Source organism: Trichoplusia ni, chromosome 3, assembly GCF_003590095.1.
Source record: "Trichoplusia ni isolate ovarian cell line Hi5 chromosome 3, tn1, whole genome shotgun sequence".
NCBI lineage: Eukaryota > Metazoa > Arthropoda > Insecta > Lepidoptera > Noctuidae > Trichoplusia > Trichoplusia ni.
In genome coordinates, this window is record NC_039480.1 from 17,284,739 (window position 1) to 17,303,569 (window position 18,831).

Consider the following 18,831-nt stretch of genomic DNA (forward strand, 5'->3'; position numbering starts at 1 on the left):
CAGCTATATCAGCTGAATGCGTGCACGCGTTCCACATAACTTGAAAGATAGATGGTGAATTCATCTCGTTGAAATAGATTTCACCGTATATCATACTCGTATTTTTGTTGCTAACTAGAGTAACGACTGATTTGGAGAAATGTTCCAGTTATTTTGCGATGACTGGTGTTATAAAACTTACTAGAAATGTGTTGCTAGCTTTTGCCCGCGGGCCTGCCCCGCTACAAATTGAAAATGATGCCACGGAAACATAAAATTGGGATAGTACTATTCTTTTTTTTAATCCAGGTTATAAACTGTCTGCGTATCAAGTTATAGCTAAATTTATTCAGGGGTTTTTGCGTGAAAAAGTCACAGACATCCATACGTACAAACTTTCCCGTTTATATTATTACGAGTAGTAGGAAGTTTTTCTGTTTTTTCCAATGTTGTAGTTCATTTGCATTGTAGACGTAGTTATTAATAGTTACACATATTCGAAGACCACAGTGGGCAAGTTATCTGTGAAAGCTTAAAACGAAAGACACTCATCCCTCTTCTACCTTTATATCAAGTTCGCTACGAATGTTAAAGTGTGTCCTAGTGTCCAAACCGTACTGTACCTTAGAGACGGGCTCCTCACTCCAGCCCCCGCAGTTCGCCATGCCCTCCAGCAACGTGAGTTCACTGTAACAAACGAACATACATTATAGCACCAGCCGTAAGTAATTATCTTAATTCAGTGAAAATAAATCAATATGAGAGCCTTCTGATTCACCAGCCCTTCTTAAATTCGTGGAGGATGTTTTTCTAAATTAGGTAGAAGTTTATCCCAATAATCACTTTTGTTGAAATTGTTTGGACACATTTTCAAAAACAATTAGCTATATCAACGTTTAGGCACGTTATTATAATAGGCAAATTTATTCACAAAATTTGACGTTATACGCAGTGGAAACTAAAACCAAGCACCTCTATTTTTGCACTGATTCCTCTTTAAAGCTATCCTTGTACCGCGGGGTTTCTACAAACCAGACCAAGTACTTGTGGATCATATGAATGCTTGTCCTAAAATACAGCAAACACACTCGCTACAAATAAGGCAGTCTTCACAAATCAAATCCAATCATAATTTATTGCAGTTACCATTCAATATATCGTGCTCCAATTTAATCCATTTTCCTCTGCGAAGGAAATCCACATGAAAATTTATAACCAGCATTGCTTGCCCCACTTTCATCGCTAAACACAGTGTAGCGGTAACATCACCGTATTATTGAAATCGCCCGCGGAAAATAAGATTTCTAATAGCTGTCACTTCAATGATCTGTGGATACGTAGACAGTATTCGCGATCGGGGATCTTTTTACGCTGGATTGTGTAAATTGATGTTATTTCTTCGTCAGTAATGTTTCTTCGAAATGTGTCTAAACTGGATAATGAACGCTGTGTTTTGCGTTAATGTGTTGTATTTACTTGGTGTTTAAAGGGTAAACAGTGGCAGCCCAAGGTTATAAGTTGGATAATTTATACGTATGTGAGTGTAAAAGGGACATCTAGCAGGTTATGATTATTTTAAAATGAATGATTATGTGGCAACATTTTTTTGTTCTTTTTCATTAATAGTTACTTTTTAATGGGATTATTTAAACTGCCATAAACGCATAGCGCCATATTTTGAACCAGCTATCGCGGTATAAAACATTATATTTATCTGCCACTGACTTCGTGGGCATCGTCGGTTGAGTCATCATAAACAATCTAATTGATCAAAAATATTCGGATTTCTTAAATTTAAGGCTTTTTTAAGAAAAAGGAAACTACAGGAAGAGTCACCAGCTCATACTAGTACATAAATAACGTTGTAACACATTTTACAGCATTCCATATATCGCTCAATTTTCTAAAATCGATATTTACGTAACCGTTACTCGATTTCTTCGGAATATCTATTGTTACTTAAGCGGTAAATCTAATCGATTCGCGCGTGTTATCCAAACGGAAATCGGTTATGGGAAGTGATGATCATAAATGGTCTCATTTTGATTAGTTTATTAATCCAATTTATTAAGAAATGTGTTTTAATTAGAATGTTTCGAACCCACTTTAATTTTTGAGGAATTTATGAGACTAGTTAGCTTTGATTAAGGTTCAATTGATAGAAAAGCACCTGGGTAGGTCACATTTGACTTGAAACTGGATAACAGACAAAATGACCATATTGCGCTCACTGTTTTAACACGGTAACATTTTAAGGTACCTTAAAGATAGCTTCTGATTTTAATTTTACAAATAAGTTAAAGACATACCGCAGCTTGTTAGTCAAGATCCAGAAAAGATAGTTGGAAGCGGTAAATTCAGAGATTTAACATACAAAGATTCTCATGGGTAACAAGATTTTCGGTGACAATATTAACAATGCATGCTAAAACTCTACCTATACTGTACGACCTATAAACGCCTCTATAAACTCAAATCGTGACCATATCATATCTTTGTTTTCAGGCTAGTATAACACTACATTTAATCACCGGCCGTAAAGCGCTGTTGGCGTGGACGCGATAGGTAAATTACTGTCTGCGGAACCCCATGAGGCAGCCGAGATAAAACCATTCCAGTAGCCAGGCCTCAGGGAAGGCGAGTGATGTGTGGGGCTAGTGAAATGAATTTTGAAGCATATGTATGTAGTGGAAATAGTCAAAAAAAGTAGAGATTTTATAGAGTTATTTGGAAAGGCTGGTCGGCCCGGCCAAAATTAGTTCAGACTAATTGAGTACCCTAGTTCCAAGAAGATAGCGTGACTGTCCGCATTTGTTTTAAATAAAAAAATCTCCTTCATATTTTGTATTAAGCAGAGATCACAAAAACGTTTTGATTTCATTCCAGTTTTTTTAAGTATTCATTAATTTGCAAACCAGGAATGAATCAATCAAATCAGGAATAATAAATTAATTAATAATACGGATAATCTATATTTAATAGATTGACAAAATCCCAGGTCCTTTGTCCAATGAAGCTTTAGTCATCAACCCTTGAAGTTAACCCGCTTATTAAATTCTGCACATAATGAAACTTGAGTCACTGCCCGCCCGTTTTACATCGTAAACACAAGCCACAGAACATAATAACACAAATAACATAGATGATAAAATAATACAGAGACAGATATAACAGGATAGGCAATAAGTTGCGCATGCGAGACGAATGGCGTCCCCGATATTGCAGCGGGTTCGATCCCAGCTGATGTTATTGTTATCTATATTGTGGGCTTGTTTTACGGTTCGTTTGGTTTGTAGAGCACCTGTTATGCTGTTGAGAAGTTGTGATTTGACTGTGATAGTATGGTGTGTTTTGATTGATCGAATGTGTCAACGAGTTAACGAGCTGTTGGTTTGCTGACTTTATTTTGTACTTTTTTTATAGTATTGAGTTTCTGACATTTATTAAGTGGCTGGATAAGAATGTAGTTGCAGAATCACGAAGTGTTTCAAAACGAATAACAAAGTATAAAAACACCAGCATTTTGCGACGAGTAATCGTAAATATGATAATCTATACTAATATATAAAGCTGAAGAGTTTGTTTGTTTGAACGCGCTAATCTCAGGAACTGCTGGTCCAAATTGAAAAATTATTTTTCTGTTGAGTAGACCATCCATCGAGGAAGGCTTTAGGCTATAAACCATCATGCTGTGACTAATAAGGACGAAGATACAATGGAAAATGTGAAAAAAAACAGGGCAGGTATAAATCATAACTTATATCTTCTACCCACGGGGACGAAGTCGCGGGCAACAGCTAGTCTAGTATATATTTCAACTATGCGCTACAGGGTACACTGGTCTTATTATATTGACTTATCCTTAAGAACTTTAAATTCTTTTACCTGTTACATAAACAGTCAGTACACAAGCTCTACATTCCAAAACGTCAATTTAATCGATAAGAATGGAAAGAACACGTTAGTATCGTTTAGAATAAGCTCTAGTTCTTCATGCTCCTCGTATCAACATTGCCATCCACCTCACGTCCTCAGCAAGAAAACACGACGATACATAATTACATACACTCAGGACCTTACTTTTTATCATAGACTTAATAAATCCAACAGATATTCCCCTCACGTTTAATGGTTATTCAAGAATCGATATATAATCGATTGAATTATTCATGTTTCTGTAAACGATTGACACGTTATGATACTCTTATCGATTTAATAGTAGCTTGTCAACTATGAGCAGAGTTACTTTTACAGGAGTGTTAGAGTAAGATGGCGCGCTACGCAGAGTATAATGTTGTCTCGCTTCCACAATTCAGTTCTGTTTATTAGTATATGGTAAGTATGGTAACAAGACTGAATCGAATGGGTTATCTGTCAGTTCAGTATCAATAGAGTAAGTTAATCAGTTTGTTTCCTTTTGTACTGTTGAGAAATAAATCATTTTGAGTGAAGACGACAAAATATATGGAAGTTTGTTTGGTTAAAGTAACTAAAAAAAAAATCAAGTACTAAGGAATTAAATCCTTGTGCTGCGAGGTGTCTCACAAATATTTAAGTCGTATACATACAGACACCCAGATCAGCACAACTCACAAGCATTTAATTCCTGACTAAGACAAAGTGGCAAATAAGTTATTAAAGAAATGAATCGATTTGTAGTCTTGGCACCAGATGTCGACTAAATAGATACTTATGCCAATACCTTGGCATAACGCCATGTACCTGGCTAACATTTCCTGGTTGTGTATCATTTAAATGCTAGAAAACTTGGTAATATCCATTGTCGGCTTGCTTGGCAAATGATTTAATTATTGTCCAAAATTAAATTTTTACCTAAAATGATGTGATAAGGCGACAAATGAGAATAAAACCATAATTTTTTAAATGCGAAAGATTTCCTCGGTAAAAAAGAAAAGCGAGTCATATTCCCCCAAAAACAGTTTCTAATTAATTAATTCTTGTGTCATTTTGCCTAATCAACCAATGCTTTGTTTAAAATTCGTGAAAGTTAACCAATTTCTCACGCCCTTTACAAGTACCGTAAGATTTATTTACAAAAATAATAAGAAAACCACAACAAATCACGATTTAAAGACGTGCTTAAGATAATGTAGGGACGTACTCGCGAGACACTAAATTATCTTAGCTTAACTCTTTTATCCGGCATTTTTTGATAAAAAAAAGTTATCTAAGAAGGTTCTGAAGAATGCTAAGTTGAAACTGAATTGACTAATTGATAATTGTAAACTTACAAGTTACCGGATACTTATTTTTATTTGGTTTCAAGGAAAAATAATATTTTGTACAATTTAAATAAAAACTTGAATTATAAAATAGATGCTGTATTATTCACAATTTTAATTTTAAAAATATTAGATTGAGAGTTGCCCACGAATTTGTTTTATTATTGTAGCAGAGCAATCAAATTCGCCATATTCCTTAATCATCTTCCATTTTCATTTCATTTTTCATTCTTTTGAAGTGCGGTCCTGTACCGGGGACAAAAATTCGCCTCTATTTAGCTATAAATCTGAGTCGTGCATGCTTGCGGTAGGTCACGGCTGGCTAGCGGGACTCCAGTGCATGCAACTTGCTGGTATTGCCACTCTATCGATTATACACCGAACGGATTATCAATAATGTTGCCAGCGGCATAATTGTGAGCCTCACGAAATTGGTATACTACAAGATAAAGTAAAATTGTAAGTAAATATAATCGATAGCTAATGTACTTTAAAATTAATGATTCCTTAGACATATTGATGTAGAAATTGACCTCTACATCGGACACATACTAAGTCACGATTGATTTAAACAACCAATCAAATTAGAAATTAACGGTTTCTCTGAATCGTCATTATAAATCAAACGGGGATCAAGAATTATAAATATTTCGATTACAATGCCTTACACCAGTTTAAAATATTAATTGACAAGATAATTATAACCACAATGGTGTTAACCACAAGAGCCGTCTTAACTACGAAAGTCCCGTAAGCGAGCCATGTTAAATGCCGAGCAATCATCCCGCAGAATAGCTTTCCCATTGTCTTGACATAAATAAAAATGTTTTATGGTAACCGTTGTAAGGGCTTAGTCGACGTTTCAGTTCTTTGAATGCGAATTAAGTTCCAGCGGGGTTATAAAGGTGTGTAGTTAACATACCTATACTTAACATTCGATATAAGATCAACAAATAAGAACACATCTTTGCGAAAGGCTAAAAAATGGGTCAACTTTCGCAAACTCTTAAAACAAACGCTGGCCAGTTGTCTTTGCATCTATTCGAAAAGATAAAAAAATACCTAGTTTTTTTCAACGGTTTGGACAACCAAACTAGTCTGTAGAGGTTGCTTTTAGCGATAAGACCGTCCATTGTGGCACCATCTAATTATTTATCTCCATCGACTCCCGTACTTATGTAGATGTGAGAACCTTCTTCTTCCTACCCTTGCCCCGTTTCATTTAGTGGCGGCGCAAAACATTTTTTTCGTTCATGCTATCATGTCATCACTGACTCTCTTTTCTTTCATATCACTTTAAATATATTTCCTCCACCCTTTCTTTGATGCAGCTAGATGGGGATCGTGCAATAAACAGTATTCATTCAATTATGACTTCGATCATATACGATCTCAGTGATTTCTAATACACAGTCATGTAGTTTCTCAAAATGGCTACTTTTCTCTTGCTCATCTTTTTATTCAATTGGTAACTAAGGAAAGTTTTACTCTAAGTGCAAGTGAGAGTCGGTATAATATTTTTGAGAGAGCTTATCACCCATCACGTGTCCACAAGAACATTATATTACCTACATGTTCTTAAAAGTTGCTGGAAACATACATTTCTCTCGCATCATAAGCAGGTTTACTGTAATATCTTGCAACTGTATAGCTTCTTATTGTTGCGAGTGTTAAATTATTATTATTTTATATTATAAATCCGACAACATATGAATGAATGGAGATTTTCAACTGTTTTTTACGAAAACCGTTTGCCATCACCTTTGAGAGGTATCCTCCCAAAGTAACCGTAAATTAGTATGTAGAGACCAATCTAATAGGCATTTGAGAACATCAGTAACCAAAGCGTTTTGTTTGGATACAGGTGTAAAACATCAATGAATACATACGATATTTCGTCCGATCATTTACATCCCACTACATTCAAAAAACGGGAACTCGTAAGTAAAACAGCGGGACGCAACTAGTATACAATGCAATCTCAAAGAGAGTAATGTTTTATTCCATATCAACTTTTCAGCTTGCTGCTAGGCAAAAAGGTTCCGCATACTAAGTTAGAAATATGCGCCAGACGGAAATAGTAGCAAGAAATCTTGCTCGGAATTCTTCAATGATTGTGGTACAAGTTATAGGCTGAAAGCGTTTATAGTAGAGAGATTAGAGACGTCTACTTTGAATCTTGAATAATCAATATTCTTTGAATCTCTTCCAATCAATTTAATTTACTGAAATGAAACGAAATGCTGTATTGTACTACTTATTTTTGCTGTCCCCAAGTTTGTTAAGCTCATTAAAAATGTGTTGTTATCGAGCGGAAAACCATTTTATGAGATACATAGTATACATAAAACACAGTGCCTAGTCAAAAGAATGAATCTTTTGTCAAATACAGTCATGTGTGTCATGTGTAACCAAAAAAAACATAACGTCAAAAAATCATACACAAGTACATGGTTAAAAAACAAAATCTAGTCTTTATCATCATGCTGATAAGACAAAAAGCTCAAAAATTAATAATCAAATAAAACGCTCAGCTTATAAATTGTACCAGAACCAACCACTAAGAATATAATGTACATTATTTTACGTATTGGGCATCTAAAACTACGCAGCGATTGAGCTTAAGGTACCGTTCTCGTAATGCGATTTGTCCGAGACAATTTGCTTGGCAATTGGAACTGTATTTGTTTTAGCCGAGTCCCTTATTGTTACTGCGGTATGCGTAATACGATTATGTTGAAATGTATGACCAAATGAGGGGTCTTCTGTTAGGTTTATGGGATAGCCTATTTAGTGCCTATTTATGTAACGGTTTAGATTTATTTTGATACGGTTAGCTTAAAGTCTACGGCTTAAATTATTTGTAGTAGACAATGGATCTACTCTTTTTAATGTTTGAAACAGTCAGATTTTGATGATGAATTAAATTAACATATGCGAAATGGTTGCGATATGGTTGCGGGATCGAAACCAGATCGGACAAATAGGGGTCTATTTATAAGTGTATACAATTTCCTAATTACTCTTAAGGTACCTCTGACCGTATAGGAGATTGATACGTATGTAATACAAATAAGCTTAACAATTTCATAAGCTCGAAACATCATGATTGTGACAGTACCAATGGTTGGTTTGCTTTAGTTTTTGTTGTTATAGCGGCAACAGAAATACGTTATCTGTGCAATTTTCAACCGTCTAACTGACGGATAACCGAACCGACTGAGGAGCTCGGAGCGTTCTATTTTATTTGGTACGAACCCCTTAAAAGATTTTCCCAACAGTGAGACTTTATTCTGTGATCATATACATGAATTTAAACACTTGTTTTGCGCAGTTAACACAACAACATAATTAAAATTGCAGTTATAAAATAACTTTCGTTAATAAATCACATGTTTACACACTTTAAGTTTAAATATCACTTTCGGCGATAAAACTGTTTTAAAAATACTTTAATGTCAGTTTAATATTACTTTTGTATCAACTTAATACCAATATACGTTACAGATTACTTCGCGTGTAGAAAGTAAATACCGATTGACACGTAATAATACCAAGTTTCTGCGATATCGCAACTCTACGCACACGCGCCAAAAAAGAAATCTCGATTTCGATAAATGCATTCAAGATAATTAAAATGCGTATTATTTTAAATAAAGATTTTATTAATGCTCCAGATAAGATTCTGATGGTTTTCTGCTGCGGTTTCATGTATTAAAGGTACCGACGGCTATTGACGGCGGATTTTTTTTTGCTTTTATTTGGTGGAGCTGAGAAACGTCTCGTACGTATCTAACGTATTATTTATTCAGTTTTAGTTAAATCAATTTACATGTTCATTGAAATGTAGAGCGTATATGTTTTAGTATTATTAGTAATTAGTGGCTAACAAACATGATACTTAATATTTATTTTTTAAAACTACTCCCGCTTTAAAGTATTAATTCTTAAAGCGCGTGGGCCTACAAACATTAAAGTCACATGCACAAACTCACCCATTATCAGGACAAGCATTCGTGAATCACACAAATGCTTGTCCTACGCGATCTAACCCGCTACTCGTCGTGGGGTTTGGCGTGGTGACCTCAACCACTCGGCTATCCGTGCAAATAGCAATCAGTGTTTCAGAAATCATTGTGCATATTCTGCTATCGTATTCACTGCATTCGTAATAACTACTGACATCGACGAGCAGGTTTCAAAGATTCGCCAGATAAAATACTATTTTTAGAGTTGAGCTTAAATTCGTGTTAAGGAAATTGGAATCAAGTTCGCCAGACAAGTTACAGGTTTATAATATTATTCATACTTCTTGCGAACTTCTGTTAAGCATTCATGCTCGCATCAGTAAACTCAATTTCTCAATACCGCGGTATTTTTTACCTCGGTGTAAAGGAAAGACAGATTTTTAATTGCTTGAAAAATAAAGTTTATATCTATATCGTTGTTTATACTTAAGTAGAATCGTAAGTATAATAAGGACTATTTGCCTGGAAAACATTGGATTTTAACTTGGTTAAATTAAGTACTTTAAATCACTCAATTAAAATTCAAACTGTAAATTGCCTTTAAGAAGAAATTAATAGATGATTTGATTCAATTTTATATAAGTAATAAGGTAATGATGGTCGGAAAAATACATACTTGATTTTTTTCTGTTTTTTTTTTTGGTGGATTTAAAGTAAAATGGAATCACTTGTGCAGGCATAAAAACTTCGATTGTTTATCGGTAAGATCTTTGCTGCATGTTGGTAAAGCGTCAACAATTTGTCACCGAATAAATTCTGGTTTATTAAAATTCGAAGTATTTATCTTTCCCTTTTATTATGTAAAATGTGAGTAAACTCTACAAAAAGGTTTTCAAACTTTCGCGAACATTAATTTATAAAATTTAAGTATCAATAAATTAAAGGGTTTATTCGACTTGTTTAATAAAATCGCGCAGTACAAACATTATTTTTATTGCGTGTAGTTCAAACTGATAATTTATTATTATCGAAATGTAAGTCATTAAAGTTGTGTTTTACATTTTTACATAAAATATTTTTATTTTAAATTGTAGTTGTTTAATGTGTATCATTTTTCCACATGTTCTTTTGTTTTTCGGTAGATTACTGTGCCTGTAGAGAAGTTACATTTCTCAAAGATACGTCAAAGTATTTCATTCCCATTTATTTGAAGTTTTTTAAATAAACCCTAAAGGTTAAAACGGTTTGTAACTCGATATCTAACTTATATTTTAGGAAAATTTTATTTAAATTTAAATAAAAAAACATACACTTACAAATTATTATTATGTTTGACATCTACTAGACACTTTCGAAAATGTTAGTTCATAATTAAGAACTCATTCAAGAACGCTCCAGAATAAACCAATAAATATAATTAATACGAATAAAGTTTTCCCCTCCCGTTATTCGAAAACGTTTCGATTATAATCACTAGATGTCCTCGCAAAAGACACTCGATTACCAACTTATATATCTCAACGTCATGTTTATAATTACTCGAATTCATTAGATTACATCTCCCATCCTGTTGTCACGTTACAAACAAGTTATTAACACACTTTCACGTAATATCCGTTAGGAGTACTTAATAATATAAATTGCTGAGTCCAGCAAAAGTAATAGAAGTTGTCTCCTAGCCTATATTTAAAAGTAGCGGCGCTTTGCTGTTACACCCACGTAAAGCTCGTTCCCATGGTAATATGAGAATTAAATATAGGTATATGTCGCTAGCTGATAATTTAGCTTTCCATTGGTGGATATTTTTTTTAGAATCGTCACGTATTCAATCCTTGTGTCGCGGGGATTTTACAAGCCTTCAAGTCATGCACAAGACACCTAGACATGGATTCGTGGAACGCTAAAATGCTTATCCTGCGCGGGTTCGGACTTACACGTCGCGCGCAGCGAGATTGCCGTGGCGACCTATACCACTGGTCTATCCGTGCAGTTTAAATATGTCCCAGGCTTTGAGAACGTTTCTATTCTAATACATTACAATATTAATTGCAATCTCACGGTTATGTACTAAAATCTCATATACCATCATACCAATATGGTAATAAAATCCCGTAATAATTTACTCTCATACATTTTACGAAATTCTTTGTACTTTTATAGTTTTTTTTTGTCCAAAAAACAATGGCCAAGTAAAAAGTTGCGATTACTAAGTTTATGTTATACTTTCACTGATTTAATTTCAACCTCAGCGTTGTAATTGCCTGGTCAAACGTTGGGAGCCATTTCGATTCTAATTAGAGATTTTTTTCGTAACTTTTTATTACTGAATGGACAAATTAAACATTTAATTTATGTTATTATATGATGTAGTTTTTAAATAATTAGTTAGGAATGTTTTTTGTGGCTTAGATGTAAATTTTATGGTGTGAAAATCTCTGACAAAATTGTTGTTTCTTGTCAAATTTCATTATTTTTTTACATCCTTGTTTATTTTATCTAATGACAATTACTCCACTGTGTCAGAAGAAAAGCTATGTTTTTCGTGTGCATTTTATAATTGACATTACCTGTCACTCAGTCTTAAAGGTTTGATGGACTTCAAATTTTAAGGTTTCATTATATTCGATACATGAATTATTATTACTTAACACTTTACTGGAGCTCGTGGCTAAGCTATAACCGCGTAAGTAATTCGATCACAGGTTAAGCTATGCTAGACGCGGTTGGTCCGTAGATGGGTGACCATCTTTGTCATAACGAGTTCCTCCGTGTTTCGGAAGGCACGTTAAATTGTGGGTCCCGGCTGTTATTCATACATCTTTGACAGTCGTTACAGGTAGTCAGAAGCTTGAAAAAGTCTGACAGCCAGTCTAACCAAGGGGTATCGTGTTGCCCAGGTAACTGGGTTGAGGAGGTCAGATAGGCAGTCGCTCCTTGTAAAACACTGGTACTTAGCTGAAACCGGTTGGACTGGTAGCCGACCCCAACATAGTTGGGAAAAGGCTAGGCCAATGATGATGACTTTACTGAACTACGAGTATTGTTCAAAATACCACAAACCAAAAATATTTTCAGGACATACTGATTCTTCAACCTTAAACTTTAAAGTAAAGCACATTTCCAATAACCATGTCCTCGACAAAGAACTATAGGTTTAAAAACCGGTCATACAGTACTCAAGTCCCTCCATCTTAAAAAGTATAGCACCATACGTACAGAGGAACGGAATGACTGACTCCTGTCTTCAGATTGTCAGATCAATCTGTCAATTGTTTTATGGCGATGGATTGATTGAACTGTCTCGTATGCCGTCGTAGACAGTGACAGATCCAAAGAAAGGTTGACGTGAGGCGTACAGATGATAAATGTGTTTTAATCTTTATGGTATGGTAAAATCAGCTGTTCTCGGAAAAGGTTTGAATACTATAAGATATGTCAGGCTCTTGAATAGAATTGAATAATGGTATGTGGCTTAGTTTTGGGACTAGGTCATAAAAAGTTCCTGAAATACTACTAAGCAACAATTTAATAGATGTTTTCAAACAATGCAGCAGTTCGTGGATATTTTTTCATTATTAATGATTATTCAGACTCATAGTCACAAAATTTGTATGTATTTTTTTTTCGAGTTTATTGGCGTGCGTATGTCAACCGTGAATTATTTAAGATTCTTTTGTTAAGTAAAATATTTTGATGACTGTTTTGAAAGCGTCAAATTATTGAAAATGACTGTCATTAATAATTTGCGAAATATTCCTATTTTGCAGATGAATAGTTACTCTAAATGCTGGTCTACTTAGGCAGTCAATAAATGGTAATAATGAGAAATCTTGTCGAAATCATTGACCTGTTGACTATTTTCTTTTTTTACCGTGGTACCCAATACTGATATTAAAATGACTTGAACGCTAACTTTTGACTGATGCTGCAATATAAAAAAGTAATGAAAATGTATCAACGCATAGTCCAGTAAAGTAGTTAAAACTTACACTCAGACTAACTACATTAATATAAACGCATAAAATTGCTAACTTTTTCATTTCAAAAACGGCAGCGGTATAGAAACGCAAAAGTCAAAACGATTCGCATCCAAGACCTATAAAGTGGTACCTGACAAAAAAAAAAGATGATGACATCTCATAAGGGGTATGTTTCCAGCTAAATACGTGTAAATATCTTTGTAAAAGCCTCCGTATTAAACTTGAACAATCATAGCTTGGTAATGGAGATGACATTCCTTGTTCTCATTGAAATTCCTGTCTACCAGTAAAATAATCATTGAAGTATCTTACATCTTTTTAAACTGGATTGGAATAATACTTTGTTGTTTGCTAGTGACTTTTGGGCCGCGTTAAAACTAAGCTGGTTATAAGTAGTGGCAGCGTTTTCTGCTGTGGAGTTAATCACGCAGTTAGGAGGCTGTATAATAAGGGGCGCTATCGTAATCGATTTTTTTACTTTCTACAAATTAGGAGTTCTTCAAGTTCTAACTTCTTTCAAGTTCTTTTTCAAGTTAGGATACGCAGTAGCACCACTGCGTATCCTAACTTGGAAAAATAGATTTTGAACCATTTGTTAGATGCAGGCAGGGTCTAGTAAGCTTCGGAGTGAATTTGAAAGTAAACGGTATTTTTTATCAGTTTCTAAGCATATTATTATTATTTATTGCAATACAGTAAAATATGTAAAGTTTATTTTGAATACGGTTTTATGAACTTTTATGTCAAAAATATCATCAACTTAATCAACTTTTATTAGGTACGTTGTAAAAATATGCTTTTATTCTAGCAACGGTACTAAAATAATAAAACACTGGTCATTGCACCAACAGTTAAATAATAAAACCTATATTTTAATTAAAACCATACAGCCCTAGTGCCTGTGTTTAAAACAGTGCATTCCATTGCGGAGTCATCATAAAACTTGATGTGAATAATTTGTGATGTGATGCGTCTCGATAAGGCTTAGTGTTGTACTTCATTTATCGATAACGTTAGTTTTTAATTTAATGTTTTATTTTAGACTTGCGGTTCTTTAAATTAAAAACAGCAACAACGCATTGGATAGTAATTGGATTTGCTGGTTTTATTTATGTTTATTGTATTCTTAGCTGTATTACAAATGTAATTAAATGTTTGCACTAGCATAAAAAATCACCGTAGAAAGCTTTTTTCTATTTTAATATAAGTTTATTAATTTAGATAAAGGATTTGATCAATCATGTTTAAATTGCCGCGCATTTAAGCAATTTCAAACGAAGCTACACCGGTATTGATAGTCTAAAATATTATAATTTATACACCTTTCTGATTTTTTGTAATGTATAACAGTTCCCATTTATCGATAGGTACTATTGACCCCAGCACTAGTATTCGATCGTAAACACAATAACAAAACATATTAAAATTCACACGGTATTTAACATGCCACCGACGAAATTCAAGCGAAACTGCATTTTACTTAAGGAGACCACCCCATTTATCATCCATGCAAATATCTATTTTTCTTTTTTCTTTTTTAATGCGGACCACATCACATACATTGTTCTGAACCCAAAGTAAGTTGCTAAAGCACTTGTGTTATGGGATTCAGATACAAGGAAGTTACCACAAACACCCAGATCGGCCGGGGATCGAACCCGAGACCTCAGAGCTAGCGACACCTTGAAACCGTTGCGTGCGCCACTCGACCATCAATTTTAATGCTCCTGTATTTTTTTTAAACACTTAACTGAGGAAGCCGCGAGCAATAGTTTAATAGAAATGATTTCAGTTTGTTTTTTTATTCAAAAAAAATGTGTCAGAATCATTTTTAATACGAATTCTTTTCTTAGTTTAAAATTTCAAACTGTTTAATGTTTACAAAAAAAACTTTTATACGATCATTCGATATATTTTTGATATCCGCGTGGATTCATTTCATTCTTTTTTGTGACTGTCATTACTTATATGATCTACTTGTACGTAACATATGGAAAGCAATAAAACTATTGCATATTAAGCACCTTCTACAATACAGCCTACCATAGACAATTAAGGAAGTATATAAAATAAGCGATGGATCATTCTACAGAGCAGATTGGAACTATCACCGTTTTTTCATAAAAATAAAAAGTATTTTCTTCCATTTCCTCACTGTTAGATAAATACATATTGCCCACGATTTGTTACAGTAAATAACAGCACAATAATCTGAGCAATTTGTCGTTACTTATGAATGATGAAACTTTCTATTTTCATTTCGATCTAGTCGTAAGACAGTCAGAGCGTGTCCACACAGACGTTTATTGTGGTTAATCCAGAATCCTACTAATATTGTAAACACGGAGGTTTGTATGTATGTATGTTTCTTATTCTTTTAAAAACCACTGAACGGTTTTAGACGAAACTTGGTACATAGATAGTTTGTAATATGTGTAACATTAAAATTCAATTATAATAAATAGTGTAGTAAAATTTGTAAACAGTTTGTTGAAAACGTTATTTACTTAAAGATCACTTAATTCTTATTGTGATCAGATAGACAAAATATATGATATAATACTTTTTCCTTCGATGCCTTGGGCGATTTTGCGAACAGGACAAACCGAAGCACTGTACACCGTCAACAGTGCACTTCACCCTACCAATATTTTTTGTGGCTGCATGCATACATTTACATGCACAATCAATATCGGCACGTTACAAGAATTTAATATTAAACTGTACGAACATAAGTCTCGCATGACGGAAAACACTTGAAGAATGTCTGTCGTAAACTGTTACTCATGTTTTTTGGTTTATATTAACATAAACAATACACTCTTTACTAAAGTTTCGGTTTTGAAATGGTGAAATGAATGCGCGAAGTGTTTCGCTTGCTTAACCGTCAAACTGTAGTCTTCTTTGGCTACTACTCCTTCACTGAGCTATCAAGCAACCTTTTTAGACAAAAAATATTCTTATATAATCATAAAAGATGAAAGTCAATATAGCAAAATGTTCAAAAAACTGTAAAAAGCCGGACATGTAAGATTCCGTAACAAAGTCACCCATTAAAATTATGAAGGTACAAAGCGTGGCCTCACATCGAATTTAATTTTTAGCTTTTGTCGTTATAGCGGTATAAGAAATACATTTTCTATCTGGCTACCACGATTCACGAGATACAGCCTATTTACAGACAGGTTCACTTTTTTAAACGGATTCGAAAGAAAGTATAGTATAGTGTGTTCAAACAATGACTGACAGACATTCAAGTCTGTGGTCATGTGTGGTCTTAAATACTCTTTGCATCAACTTTGGACCATTAAGTTCGGCTTTGTACCGTCAAAACCACGCGATACTAGATTATTTCTCATGGAATACAATTAATACTTGTCTTTCGAGTCAGAGTGTTGTATTGTAGCAGGTTTCCCAGACCAAGCTGACTGCATGATGGATGTTTAGGTAGATGGATGGCTGTATCCGTGCTACTAATTTTCACAAAGTACTTTAGTTTATTAATTAAGAGATAGGGGCAGTGGGAATGTGTTAAGCCAATATATTGTGGATATTTTGAAGTTTAATCTTATTGTCTGGTCTAGCTAATACCGTTATCAGTATCTTAGACTACTAAACTCAATGGAAATTGAAGGTTTGTAACTTATGAAATACATATTTTTTTAATACTAATAATCATCATAACTAGCATAAAAAGGGATAGTAGAAAAGAGTAAAAAAACCGTCAAGCGCAAAGATCAATCATCAAATTTGTTACCGTACTAAACGTTGCTTAACTTCAATATTGATCTTATTATTTGATGTAAATGTAAATGCATCATATTTGAAAATTTTAACTATTTGGCTATCATGGTTCAAAAGATACAGCCTGGTAAAAGACAGACAGAATTAATAACAAAAAACAAACATTCATCACATTATTAAAATGCACACACCAATGTTCACTAACCATTACAACATACAAACTAACAAGCAGTTACCTTATTTATTGGATACAAAACATGCGCAGGCGCCGGAGAGACAAAAAAAAACCGTTTTCAATTTGTTTGTGACTTTAAATTACAATATCATGAAGTCAAATCATATTTATTGCTGTAAGCTTGCATTATATGCGGAGGCTTCCATAAAATCCCTTTAAGGGATCTCATAGGGCTGGCAGGAACAGCGTTTTGTTAGAAAATTGTTTGGGATGTGTGCGCTGGGATTTTATTTGATAGGTATATTGGTGGTTAAGAATAGGATACTTAGTTAATTAGTTTATTGCGAAGAAATAGTTCAATATTTGAGGAAATGATTGTTAAAACTTTTGCATTTGTTCGTTAAAGATATAAGACATAATTTAAATATTGAAAACAAGAAAATATTCTAATAATCTGTCAAGTGCTACTCGACGCACTGAGGATTCCGTACATATAGACAAGAGGAAAACCGATCGGTTGAGTGGTAAATAAATTTGAAGATCCTTATTAATTAGAGGGTAGGTACTCACCGGTACCACTAATTTATTAGTCACCCAACAAATTTATGACCGCCATCTGTGAAAATTTTAACGATCTATCGTTCATGAAATAACGCCTGGTGACGAATAGACAGCGGTGCGTCAGTGAAAGGGCTCCGTTTTAACCCTTGGGTTATGAAACCCTAAAAAGTATTCAATTTGACCCTTTTTCAATTATAGATGACCTGGTTAATACTACCTTAATAAACTGGCAAAGAAGCTTACCAAAAGCTTTTGTAAAACTATATCATAAGCTTGTCTATGATATAAACACGTCATAATCGCTTACCATAAACAACTAAATAGACATTTTCCTGTCATAAATCCACAAAGTATCCGACGTGTCGCAGGCCTTGGCCTCGACATAAATAATAAAGCTAATAAATTTGATAGCTATTCAATATTATACTTAATTATATTGAGAAAGGATGCTTTCACAATATACTCGAAGTCTACGGATGCATTGAAGGCTTTCTTGTTCGTGTTTCCGATATAATTGAGGAATATTATTAGGCCAATATGTAATTTATTATATGAACTACTAGCTGTTGCCCGCGACTTCGTCCCCGTGGGTAGAAAATATAAGTTATGATTCATGTATACCCGCCCGGTTTTTTTTTCACATTTTCCATTGTGTCTTAGTTCCTATTAGTCGCAGCATGATGGTTTATAGTCTAAAGCCTTTCTCAATGAATGGTCTATTCAACACAAAAATAATTTTTAGATGAGATTATGATTATGAGATTAGCGCGTTCAAACAAACAAACAAATATATATTAGTATAGAGTATAGATTTACCAATACTTATTTCATAAGTAGGTATTAGTAAAAGATTACGCAAATCGGAAGCTATGTGTTTATTAGTATTAAAATATATTTTAGTTCTAACATTTGTGTGTAGTATAGAAAACGTGTGTTGCAAGATATTCTTTATTTGATGATTTTTATAGAAAATAGATTCTGAGCTATTCTCGGTAAGTCATGGGGTGGTGCAGAAATGTTAGAACTAAAATGTGTTAAAATATAATATAATTATATCGTTTTTTAAGAACAAAATACAGCAAAAATTATAAACAACATGTAGGTACTGTTTTGTAAGACTTGTAAATTATTATAGTTTAGCTTGAATGGAAAGAACACCACAATACCCTTAAATTATAATA

At 33.9% G+C, this 18,831-nt stretch overlaps 1 protein-coding gene across 1 annotated transcript in view; it reads right to left on the reverse strand.

The window, feature by feature from the left end:
- LOC113492208 overlaps positions 1-18,831 on the reverse strand; it is a 109,817-nt gene that overhangs the window by 16,971 nt on the left and 74,015 nt on the right. Inside the window, exon 4 of the mRNA XM_026869575.1 lies at positions 603-666. Within this exon, the coding sequence (XP_026725376.1) occupies positions 603-666 (64 nt within the window). The remainder of the gene's footprint in view (positions 1-602; positions 667-18,831) is intronic.